Genomic DNA, 13208 nt, shown 5'->3' with positions numbered 1-13208 from the left:
CATGGGGTCTGGTGACTTCACAGGAATCAGGCCAAAAGTCAGTATAGTTTTTCTTTTCTAAACCTGTTCGTGTTTTGAATGTTCATGGGGAATTCCACAGTTCTTGGTGGGGAACTTGAGTCAAAAAAGTTTCTCTCAGGACAAATGGTATTTGGAGAGCTTAGGGAGGATGCGGCAGATTCCTTGGTTTTTCTTGGACCCTTGGCTTGAGATTTATATTGCCTTGTGTGAGCCAATAGATATTCTGAGATTACCTTCTTTTCTGTTTCTTATTCTTTCCCTCCCTTGAACATTCTGTGCTACCCCCACCTCTCTTACGTTCTCTTTCTATCTTATTTCTGGTTCTCCTAACACATGGACTTTTTTTTTTTTTTTTTTTTTTTTTTTTGAGACGGAGTCTCGCTCTGTCGCCCAGGCTGGAGTACAGTGGCGCGATCTCAGCTCACTGCAAGCTCCGCCTCCCGGGTTTATGCCATTCTCCTGCCTCAGCCTCCCGAGTAGCTGGGACTACAGGCGCCCGCCACCTCGCCCGGCTAGTTTTTTGTATTTTTTAGTAGAGATGGGGTTTCACTGGGTTAGCCAGGATGGTCTCGATCTCCTGACCTTGTGATCCGCCCGTCTCGGCCTCCCAAAGTGCTGGGATTACAGGCTTGAGCCACTGCGCCGGCCTCACATGGACTTTCATTCCTCATACCTCTGCCTTCCTATGATTCAGCTCATTATATTTATTTTCTTAATGGAGCATCCATTAAGTTCCTTGCCATTTGTTCTTAAAAGTAGACACTTGTTTTGAGGAAAACTCTTAAAAAGTTGGTGGCCGGGCATGGTGGTTCATGCCTATAATCCCAGCACTTTGGGAGGCTGAGGCGGGTGGATCACTTGAGGCCAGGAGTTCGAGACCAGCCTGGCCAACATGGTGAAACATCGTCTCAACTAAAAATACAAAAATTAGTCGGACAGTGTGGCGTGCGCCTATAATCCCAGCTACTCAGGAGGCCGAGGAAGGAGAATTGCTTGAACCTGGGAGGTAAAGGTTTCAGTGAGCTAAGATCATACCACTGCACTCCAGCCTGGGTGACAGAGCAAGACTCTGTCTCAAAAAAAAAGTTGTGCTTCCTATGTACGTAGAGTCATACACCTATTAAGTGTGGTCTAGAAATTTATTTTTCCTTCTCAGATTGGTGTCTCCACTGTGCCTGGCTCCCTATTTCCGATTACTGAGACTTTGTGTGGAGAGACAGCATAACGGAAACTTGGAGGAGATTGATGGTCTACTAGGTATAGGATGAAGTCATCAGATCCTTCTTTGTACTCTTTCTTTGGTAAACTTAGGGAAAGGGCAGATCAGTACATGGTATATGTGGGGAGGAATAATTTTTTAACCTCAACAGAGTAGTTTAGCATTGGAATTCCAAAGACAAAATAGTGCATACAGAATCCCATTATGTTAACAAATCAATTGTTGCAAAAACTTTCTAATTATATTTGTTGATTGCCATATGATATGCAAATATTTTAATCAGATCTTGGCCTTCAAATATGAGTTAAAGGGGAAAGTAAATAGCAAGGAGAGCTAGCTCCAGAGGCAACCTCCAGGTTTTATTGGCTTGCACTAAAAGTAGTTGGAAATGTTTGTTCTCTCTCAGATTGTCCTATATTCCTAACTGACCTGGAGCCTGGAGAGAGGCTGGAGTCCATGTCTGCTAAAGAGCGTGCATTCATGTGTTCTCTCCTATTTCTTACTCTCAACTGGTTCCGAGAGGTAAGAAGAGTTAATAGGACGTTTCACTTATTGTCCGTAGTTTTTCTCAAAACTATTTTCTTGGTTCTTGCAAGATTCCCTAGAAGTCTTCACCAAGCACTAACCCCCTTGTGCTTCTCTAACTGTTATGTCCCACCACTCCCCAATTATATGAACCTCCTTATGTAGCCAAATCAGAATACTTAGAATTCACTTCACAATGCCCACGTTTTATTTCCTTCAAGCTGCCTTCTGCCTAGAATGACCTTCTCACCTTCTTCACTGTAGAACTACTGTCCATCCTAGCATAGGCATATGCCTACTGTTTTGATTCAGTGAGTGGTGGTAGTTTCCCTCCCATTAGAACATATTTGTGTTTAGTGATAATGACAATGATGACAACATCTTATGTCTCTATCTCACTGTCTTCCTCTCACACGTTATTTCAGGAATGTTTATGCACTTGAATGAGCTTATTTGATTACCACATCTCTATTGTGATATGGGCAGGAATACTGTTGTCCTCATTTTACACAAATGAATTTCAAGTATAGGGAGTTCGAAGTCATTAAAAATTTTAAGTACTTACACTGTACCAAGTGCTGGACTCATTTCTTTATGAAGAAAATCTTAGAAAGGTTAAAGACTCAGTCAAGGTCACATAGTTAGTAAGGAGCAGAATAGAACTTGTTTCACCAAATTGTGTGCTCTCTGGCTATTCCACCTTGTAACATAACTAGTAATAAGTAAAACCAAGGTCACAAGCCTAATCTCCTTCACTTTTTGTTTTTTTGAGATGGAGTCTTGCTGTGTCACCCTGGCTGGAGTGCAGTGGCTCAATCTCGGCTCACTGCAACCTCCACTTCCCAGGTTCAGGCAGTTCTCCTGCCTCAGCCTCCCTAGTAGCTGGGATTACAGACATGTGCCACCATGCCCAGCTAATTTTTGTATTTTTGGTAGAGATGGGCTTTCGCCATGTTGGCCAGACTGGTCTCGAACTCCTGGCCTCAAGTGATCCTCCTGCCTTGGCCTCCCAAAGTGCTGGGATTATAGACGTGAGCCACTGCACCTGGCTGAATCTCCTATATTTTGGCCCAGAAATTTTTTTTCTCTATACCACCTTGCTGAGGACAGTTCTATTACAGACTAAACTCAAAGATCCTGCTTTTCATAGACATCTCTCAGCTCTGGATAAATAATACAAACAAGGTTAAAATCTGAACATTTGGAAGTATGACAGTGTAATTTGTACTTTGCAGATTGTGAATGCCTTCTGCCAGGAAAGGTCACCTGAGATGAAGGGGAAGATGCTCACCCGTTTAAAGCACATTGTAGAACTGCAAATAATCCTGGAAAAGTACTTGGCAGGTAAGGGAAGTGTCCTATACTGGTAGTCCTACTAGGCCAGTCTTGAGGCAATAAAGCGCTTAGCTTTTCCTGATACCAAAACCAGACAAAGACACATCAAGAAAAGAAACCTTGGCTGGGTGTGGTGCCTCATGTCTGTAATCCCAGCACTTTGGGAGGCCAAGACAGGCAGATCATGAGGTCAGGAGATCAAGACCATCCTCACTAACACAGTGAAACCCTGTCTCTACTGAAAATACAAAAAAAATTAACTGGGCATAGTGACGGGCACCTGTAGTCCCAGCTACTCGGGAGGCTGCGGCAGGAGAGTGGTGTGAACCCAGGAGGCAGAGCTTGCAGTGAGCCAAGATCGTGCCACTGCACTCCAGCTTTGGTGACCGAGTGAGACTCCTTCTCAAAAAAAAGAAAAGAAAAGAAACCTCAGACCAATATACCTGATGAATGTTGATACAAAAATCCTAACAAAATAGTAGCAAACCTAATTCAGCAACACATTAAAAATATCGGCCAGGCGCAAGGTGGCTCATGCCTGTAATCCCAGCACTTTGGGAAGCCAAGGCAGGTGGATCACTTGAGATCAGGAATTTGAGACCAGCCTGGCCAACATGGTGAAACCCTGTCTGTACTAAACATACAAAAATTAGCCGGGCGTGGTTGTGGGCACCTGTAATCCCAGCTACTCGGGAGGCTGAGACAGGAGAATCGCTTGAACCTAGGAGGCGGAGGTTGCAGTGAGCCAAGATTGCGCCACTGCACTCCAGCCTGGGTGACAGAGTGAAACTCCCATCTCAAAAACAAACAAAAAAAAAAGATCATTCATCATGGCCAAATGGGATGATTTATCCCAGGGATGCAAGGATTGTTCAACATATGTAAATCAATGTGATACATCCTATCAACAGAATGAAGGACAAAAACCACCTGATATTTAACTTGATGCTTAAAAATTTTTTTTAATTTAACTTCCCTTCATCATAAAAAAACCCTCTGAAAACTGGGTATAGACCCATAGCTACTATTAAACTGAACAGGGAAAAACTGAAAGCCTTTCCTCTAAGATCTGGAACAAGACAAGGATACCCACTTATATAATACTACTATTATACAATACAGTATTGGAAGTCCAAACTAGAACAATTAAGAGAAAGAAAGGAAGGGCATCCAAATTATAAAGGAAAATGTTAAATTATACTTGTTTGCAGATATGATCTTATATTTGGAAAAGCCTAAAGACTCCATCAAAAAACTATTAGATAAATTTAGTAAAGTTGCAAGATACAAACTCACCGTATAAAAATGAGTAGCATTTCTGTATACCAACAACTAAGAATCTGAAAAAAATCAAGAAAGTAATCCATTTACAATAGCTACAAATAAAACAAACAAAAGTTACAAATAAAATAGGAATAAACTTAACCAAAGAAGTGAAAGAACACTACAATGAGAACTATGAAACATTGATGCACGAAATTGAAGAGCAAATAAGAAAAGGAAAGATACTTCATGGATCAGAAGAATTAATAGTGTTAAAATTTCCATACTACCCACACAATCTACAGGTTCAAGGCAATCCCTATCAAAATACCAATGAGATTCTTCACAGAAATAGAAAAAAAAAAAATCCTAAAATTTATATAGAACCACTGAAGACCCAGAATAGCCAAAGTTGTCCTGAGTAAAATGAATGAAACTGGAGGAATCACATTACCTGACTTCAAATTATACTACAGAGCTATAGTAACCAAAACAGCATGGTGCTGGCATAAAAACAGATGCATACACCAGTGGAACAGAAGAGAGCCCAGAAATAAATCCATATACCTACAATGAACTCATTCTAAGCAAAGGTGCCAAGAATATACATTGGGGAAGGACACTCTCTTCAATAAATGGTGTTGGGAAAACTGGATATCCGTATGCAGAAGAAACTAGACCCCTATCTCTTGCCATATAGAAAAATCAAAACGATTATAGACTTAAATCTAAGACTTCAAATTATGAAACTACTAACAACAACAATAACAAAAAACATTCAGAAAACTCTTCAGGACATTAGAGTGGACAAAGATTTCTTGAGGAATACTGTACAAACACAGGCAACCAAAGCAAAAATGGACAAATTGGATCACATTAAGTTAAAAAGTTAAGTTCCTTTCCTCTGCATAGCAAAGGAAACACCAAAGTGAAGACACAACCCACAGAAGGGGAGAAAATATTTGCAAACTATGTACTGACAACGGATTAATAACTGGAATATATAAAGATAGGAAAAAAATTTATTTGGATTGAAAAATGGGTAAAAGGTCTGAATAGACATTCCTCAAAACAAGACATACAAATGGTGGATATATGAAAAGTTGCTAAACATCACTGAGCATCAGAGAAATGCACATCAAAACTGCCATGAGATACCATATCTCACCCTAGTTAAGATGGCTTTTATCCAAAAGACAGGCAATAACAGATGCTGGTGAGAATATGGAGAAAAGAGAACCTTTGTACACTGTTGGTGGGAATGTAAATTAGTACAAGCACTATGGAAAACAGTTTGGAGTTTCCTCAGAAAACTAAAAATAGAATCACCATATGATCCAGGAATGCCACTGATAGGTATATACCCAAAAGAAAGGAAATCAGTATACCAAGGAGATATCTGCACTCCTATGTTTATTGCAGTGCTATTCACAATAGTCAAGATTTGGAAGCAACCTAAGTGTCCATCAGTGGGTGAATGGATAAAATGTGGTACATATACACAATGGAGTACTATTCAGCCATAAAAAACAGTGAGATCCTGTTGTTTGCAATAATACAGATGGAACTGGAGGACATTATGTTAAGTGAAATAGGCCAGGCACAACGTATTTTCACATATTTGTGGGAGCTGAAAATTAAAATAATTTGACTCATGGAGATAGAGTAGAAGGATGGTTACCAGAGGCTGGGGAGGGTAATGGTGGTTGGGGGACTGGGAAAAATGATAGGGTGGTTAATAGGTTCAAAAATATAGTTAGATAGAATGAATAAGCTGGGCGCGGTGGCTCAAGCCTGTAATCCCAGCACTTTGGGAGGCCGAGGCGGGCGGATCACGAGGTCAGGAGATCGAGACCATCCTGGCTAACATGGTGAAACCCCGTCTCTACTAAAAAAATACAAAAAACTAGCCAGGCGACGAGGCGGGCGCCTGTAGTCCCAGCTACTCTGGAGGCTGAGGGAGGAGGATGGCGTAAATCCAGGACGCGGAGCTTGCAGTGAGCTGAGATCTGGCCACTGCACTCCAGCCTGGGCGACAGAGCAAGACTCCGTCTCAAAAAAAAAAAAAAAAAAAAAAAGATAGAATGAATAAGATCCTTACTACAACCTCTGCCTCCTCGGTTCAGGCAGTTCTCCTGCCTCAACCTCCCGAGTAGCTGCTATTACAGGCGCCTGCCAGCACACCCGGCTCATTTTTGTATTTTCGGTAGAGACAAGGTTACACCATGTTGGCCAGACTGGTCTCAAACTCCTGACCTCAGGTGATCCACCCGCCTTGGCCTCCCAAAGTGCTTGGGATTACAGGTGTGAGCCACCCTGCCTGGCCACCATTTAGATTTTAAATGTTTGTTTTAGTTTTTATCTGTTAGTTATATATCATTATTTAAAGTGGTTTTATGATAATTGATCATAATATGATATTTCTGTGTTATCTCTGGCCATTTTGCTATGCCAAAACAATGTCAGATGACTTGAATATGTCTTATAAGCATTCAGCCACACTTGGTAATTTTGGAAACTAGTTTTTAGCCAATGGAGTGACTGATATTTCAAGTCTAATGGTGGTGTGTAATTGGTACTCATTGAGCTTCAGCCTGCTCTTTGTTTCAGTCACCCCAGACTATATCCCTCCTCTTGGACACTTTGACGTGGAAACTTTAGATATAACACCTCATACTGTTACTGCTATTTCAGCAAAAATCAGAAAGAAAGGAAAAATAGGTAAGTATGTTCTTTTCCTCTTCTGTCTCTAAATGAACTGCATTGAATTAACCTAAAAGTTATGTGTATCATGTCATAAATAATTGGAGCAATTGTATAACTGAACCCTTTGTTAGATTTATAAATACACTGTAATTTAGGGTTATAAAATTACCTCTTCTGCCTCTAGGCAGTTCCCAACAGGTTGTTTTCTGAGGGCAATGATATTTGGCTGACATGATTATTAATTACTTGAGTCATTTTCTCTTTTAATATAAAAGAAAGGAAACAAAAGCAGATGGTAGCAAGCCATCCTCCTCTGACACACTTTCAGAAGAGAAAAATTCAGAATGTGACCCTACACCATCTCATAGAGGCCAGCTGAACAAGGTATTGGAATGATGGGTATCCATGAAGGTTTGTGACATCCAAATGAGAGTAACAGAAACCCAATTTTATTCTCTGCATTTTACAAAGAAAAAAAAAATTAGGAAACAGCGAGCCAAAACTCTCTTAGGCCTTGGAGTAATCTCCTTAGTGGCAAAGTTCAGATTACACTCTAGATCTTTATTCCTGCCACACACTGTTGACTGTTTTTTCTAATTATTTTCTTGACTGTTTTAGTCCCTTTTTTGTACCCCAGCAATACATTGAATTCTCTCTTGAGGTACTTGATTATCAGTAGTTCCCTTTTACTTTACATTTGTACTGTTCGCAGAATGAGTTTCATGTGTTTGAAATTGCCTGGACCGGCCGGGCGCGGTGGCTCAAGCCTGTAATCCCAGCACTTTGGGAGGCCGAGACGGGCGGATCACAAGGTCAGGAGATCGAGACCATCCTGGCTAACACGGTGAAACCCCGTCTCTACTAAAAAATACAAAAAACGAGCCGGGCGAGGTGGCGGGCGCCTGTAGTCCCAGCTACTCAGGAGGCTGAGGCCGGAGAATGGCGTAAACCCGGGGGGCGGAGCTTGCAGTGAGCTGAGATCCGGCCACTGCACTCCAGCCCGGGTGACAGAGTGAGACTCCATCTCAAAAAAAAAAAGAAAAGAAATTGCCTGGACCACATGGATCCCAATTATTTCTGTTTATCAGCTACCATTTATTGTATATTTGTTAGGTATAGTTTCTCTAAGAGCCCAAGTTTAATATTAATGCCACATTTAATGAATAAGGAAACTAAGACCCAGGGAGGACAAGTGCCCAAAGTCACACGGTTAATAAATGCTGGAGCTAGGATTTGAAGCCAGATCGTTGTGGCCCCTAAGCTCACAGTTTTTTTTTCTTTTTTTTTTTTTTTTTTTTTTTTTTTTTTTTTTTTTTTTTTTTTTTTGAGATGGAGTCTCGCTGTCACCCAGGCTGGAGTGCAGTGGTGCCATCTCGGCTCACTGCAACCTCCGCCTCCTGGGTTCAAGTGATTCTCCTACCTCAGCCTCCCGAGTAGCTCAGACTACAGGCATACACCACCACACCCAGCTAATTTTTATGCTTTTAGTAGAGACAGGGTTTCACCATCTTGGCCAGGCTGGTCTCAAACTCCTGACCTCGTGATCCACCAGTCTCAGCCTCCCAAAGTGCTGGGATTACAGGCATGAACCACCATGCCCGGCTAGCTCACAGTTTTCTACACTAGACCTAAATGCCTTGATTTGCCTAATAGATCATCCCTAAATAGAAACCAGCTAAGGGTCTTGATGTGTGACTTGTATCCCCATCTTAAATTAGGTGCTCTGTCTTGGGAATATTTAGGGACTTTCGCTAGAGGAATTTGTTATTTTAATGAAAATGTAATTTTTTGCATTAAATAAATGCATATTTGCACTTTGAAGTTTTTATTAAAATTTGATTAATATAGAAGATTTATTTATTCTCTTTGTTGCCATGACTTCCCCATAGGAGTTCACAGGGAAGGAAGAAAAGACATCATTGTTACTACGTAATTACCATGCTTTTTTCCGAGAGCTGGACATTGAGGTCTTCTCTATTCTACATTGTGGACTTGTGACCAAGTTCATCTTAGATACTGAAATGCACACTGAAGTAAGTGACAGGCTAGGATCTCAGAATTTAATCTTCTTTCAGAAAGTTCCTCAGGTCTATTCTTATTTCACAAAGAACACTGTGACACTGAGGAGAGAAATTAGACTGATTTTATAAGCCTTTATATGTGAAAGTAATGATGAATAATCATCCTCATCATATTGGTGTTTGTAAGTCATAAGGATTTTTAAAATGTGTCAGACATAAAATATGCCAATGATGTGATCCTTACGTTTAGGTTACTACTACTGCTGCTACTGCTACTACTACTACTACTACTACTACTACTACTACTACTACTGCTAATAAGCTACCTAGATTATTTTTGTAGAGGAGCACTCTTCTGGTTCTTAGAGGTCAATGCCCTTTTCACTTTTGCACATTTGTTCAGTACCCTACAGATGCTTACTGAGTCCTATTTTGTGTTTGCCACTAATCAAGGTACTTGCATTTCAGTAGTACATAGAGCATGATGCTTGCCTTCAAATAGCTTCTAATCTAATCGAAGAAGTGGAAATAGCTAGCAGTACCATAGCTTTATTATTATTAATTTTTTTAATAGTTCAGACAGTGAGGTCCACATTGAAAAAACCAGGGACACTTAGTCTATGAGTCCCCAAGACAAACAGTCAAATACAGCCTCCTTTCTCAGCTACAGTAAAGAAACCACCAAGGCTAGACTTAAAATCAAACCCATATTCCTTAGGGCCCGTTTTAATTGCTTTTGTAAAATAATTTTCTCTAGAGGCAGCCCGTCTCATCCCAAATAAGACTGCTTCTCCACTCCTCCACAGGCAGAACCTCTCCTTTTTTTTTTTTTTTTTGAGACGGAGTCTCACTCTGTGGCCCAGGCTGAAGTGCAGTGGCGTGATCTCCATTCACTGCAAGCTCTGCCTCCTGAGTTCACGCCATTCTGCTGCCTCCTCAGCCTCCTGAATAGCTGGGACTACAGGCGCCTGCCACTTTGCCCAGCTAATTTTTTGTATTTTTAGTAGAGATGGGGTTTCACCGTTGTTAGCTAGGATGGTCTCGATCTCCTGACCTCGTGATCCGCCCGCCTTGGCCTCCGAAAGTGCTGAGATTACAGATGTGAGCCACTGCACCCAGCCATATCTTTTTTTTTTTTTTTAAATCTTTCTACATCATCTCACCCTTAGGAGATTCCACATAAATGTGTATCGGGTGAGCAGTTTGCAGTGAGACTGTATTTCACCCATTCTGCTTCTGGCAGTGTAATATAGTTATTACACTGGGATCACTCTGGGATCCTGCCCAGAGTTAATAGTAGCAAAACATTAGAGGAAGAGAAGTATGAAAGGATTATTTAATGAACAGACAAAAGTGAAATTCCCTTGAATTAGTCTTTTTTTTTTTTTCCCAAACCCTGCGTGTGGCATTCAAAGTCATTTTTTTAATCACAGGATATTTAGGAAATGCATCTTGGATCCACAACTGGAAAGGTATATAGAGGAATTTATAGAGAAAAAGTATGTCTTCTAAACTATACTGTCTTGAATTCTTATTTTACTATTCAGAATATTTATTTTGGACATGCTTGACTTTATTATATGACAGAGCATAATAGCTATCCTTTATATGAGATGGGTGCAATTTCCTCCCTTGCCTCTTTTTTCTTTTTAGAGGGTCTTACTCTATCTTGCTCTGTCACCCAGACTAAAGTGCAGTGGCAAGATCATAGCTCGCTGCAACCTTGAACTCCTGGGTTCAAGGATCAAGTGATTCTCCCACCTTAGCCTTCCAAGTATCTAGGGCCACTGGCATGCCCAACTACACCCAGCTAGTTTTTTGGTTGTTTGTTGGAGACGGAGTCTTGCTCTGTCCATCAGGCTGGAGTGCAGTGGTGCGATCTTGGCTCACTGCAGCCTCTGCCTCCTGAGCTCAAGCGATTCTCCTGCCTCAGCCTCCCAAGTATCTGCGATTACAGGTGCCCACCACCACATTGGCTAATTCTTGTGTTTTTAATAGAGAGGGGATTTCACCATATTGGCCAGGCTGGTCTCAGACTCCTGACCTCAAATGATCTGCCCGCCTTGACTTCCCAAAGTACTGGGAGTTTGAGACCAGCCTAGGTAACACAGTGAGACCTGTCTCTACAAAAAGTAAAAAAAAAGAAAGAAAAAAAAAGTAGCCAGGCGTGGTGATGCACACCTGTGATCCCAGCTACCTGGGCAGCTGAGGTGGGACCATCACTTGAGTCCAGGAGGTTGAGGCTGCAGTGAGCTGTGAACACAATATTGCACTTCAGCCTGAGCAACAGAGCAAGACCCTGTCTCAAAAATAAGTAAATAAATAAATAAAGGTCAAATTATTTATCCGGCCAGGCGCGGTGGCTCTCGCCTCTAATCACAGCACTTTGGGAGACCGAGACAGGTGTATCACCTGAGTTCAAGAGTTTGAGACCAACCTGGCCAACGTGATGAAACACGTCTGTACTAAAAATACAAAAATTAGTCAGGCGTGGTGGTGGGCACCTGTAATCCCAGCTGCTTGGGAGGCTGAGGCAGGAGAATTGCTTGAACCTGGGATGCAGAGCTTGTAGTGAGCCAAGATCGTGCCACTGCCCTCCAGTATGGGAGACAGAACAAGACTCTGTCTCAAAAAAAATTTGTTTTTCACCCATTGGGAAGTATTAACATGAAATAGCCAGGTGTGGTGGCTCATGCCTGTCCATAATCCCGATACCTTGGGAGGCCAAGGTAGGAGGTTTGCTTGAGCCCAGGAGTTTGAAACCAGCCTGGGCAACAAAGTGAGACCCCGTCTGTATAAAAAAAATTTAAAAATTAGCTGAGCCCAGGTGTGCTGGTTCATACCTGTAATCCTGGCACACTGGGAGGCCGAGGCAGAAGGATCATCTGAACCCAGGAGTTTGAGACCAGCTCAGGCAATATAGTGAGACCTCATTTCTTTTTTTTTTTTTTTTTTTTTTTTGAGACGGAGTCTCGCTCAGTCGCCCAGGCTGGAGTGCAGGGGCCGGATCTCAGCTCACTGCAAGCTCCGCCTCCCGGGTTTACGCCATTCTCCTGCCTCAGCCTCCCGAGTAGCTGGGACCACAGGCGCCCGCCACCTCGCCCGGCTAGTTTTTTGTATTTTTTAGTAGAGACGGGGTTTCACAGTGTTAGCCAGGATGGTCTCGATCTCCTGACCTCGTGATCCACCCGTCTCGGCCTCCCAAAGTGCTGGGATTACAGGCTTGAGCCACCGCGCCCGGCCGAGACCTCATTTCTTATTAATTTTTTTAAAAAAATGTAGCTGGGCATGGTTGCGTGTGCCTGTAGTCCCAGCTACTCAGGAGGCTGAGATGGGAGGATAACTTGGGCCCAGGAGTTCAAGGCTGGAATGGCTATGATCTTGCCACTGCACATTTACAAAAAAGAAAGAAATAAAAAAAGTTATCATGAAATGACTAGGACATTCTTGGAACTAATCCTTTCCTCCATGTGACAGGCGACAGAAGTTGTGCAACTTGGGCCCCCTGAGCTACTTTTCTTGCTAGAAGATCTCTCCCAGAAGCTGGAGAGTATGCTGATACCTCCTATTGCCAGGAGAGTCCCCTTTCTCAAGGTTAGTATAGGCAGAAGCAGAGGACTTGGGCTTAGTGGATTTGGGAACAAAGGAGGTATTAGTGATGAAAAAGTTGTCACTTTCTCTGGCTTTGTGTTTGGGTCACTGTGTAGTATGGGTGCAGCCGTATTGCCAGACAGTATTCATCTTGCTTTATTTATTTATTTATTTTGAGACAGAGTCTCACTCTGTCACACAGGCTGGAATGCAGTGATCTCGGCTCGCTGCAAGCTCCGCCTCCTGGGTTTATGCCATTCTCCTGCCTCAGCCTCCCGAGTAGCTGGGACTACAGACACGCACCACCACGCCTGGCTAATTTTTTTAGTAGAGACGGGGTTTCACCGTTTTAGCCAGGATGGTCTCAATCTCCTGACTTCGTGATCCACCCGCCTTGGCCCCCCAAAGTGCTGGGATTACAGGCGTGAGCCACCACGCCTGTCCTCATCTTGCTTTAAAAAGGAAGTCTGGGCCGGGCGCGGTGGCTCAAGCCTGTAATCCCAGCACTTTGGGAGGCCGAGACGGGC

General features: G+C 42.5%; 1 protein-coding gene across 1 annotated transcript in view; it reads left to right on the top strand.

Annotated features, from left to right (window-relative positions):
* The window catches only part of FANCD2 (FA complementation group D2), a 97140-nt gene that overhangs the window by 62568 nt on the left and 21364 nt on the right, over window positions 1-13208 (top strand). The window contains 8 exon segments of the mRNA XM_017847452.1: window positions 4-37; window positions 1178-1278; window positions 1647-1762; window positions 3001-3109; window positions 6974-7088; window positions 7345-7453; window positions 8959-9102; window positions 12568-12684. Coding sequence (XP_017702941.1) covers window positions 4-37; window positions 1178-1278; window positions 1647-1762; window positions 3001-3109; window positions 6974-7088; window positions 7345-7453; window positions 8959-9102; window positions 12568-12684 — 845 coding nt within the window.

The sequence above is a fragment of the Rhinopithecus bieti genome, unplaced genomic scaffold, assembly GCF_001698545.2.
Source record: "Rhinopithecus bieti isolate Rb0 unplaced genomic scaffold, ASM169854v2 scaffold_29378, whole genome shotgun sequence".
Classification (NCBI taxonomy): Eukaryota; Metazoa; Chordata; class Mammalia; order Primates; family Cercopithecidae; genus Rhinopithecus; species Rhinopithecus bieti.
Note: the sequence above shows the minus strand (reverse complement) of the source record. Positions and strands in the feature narration are given on the sequence as shown.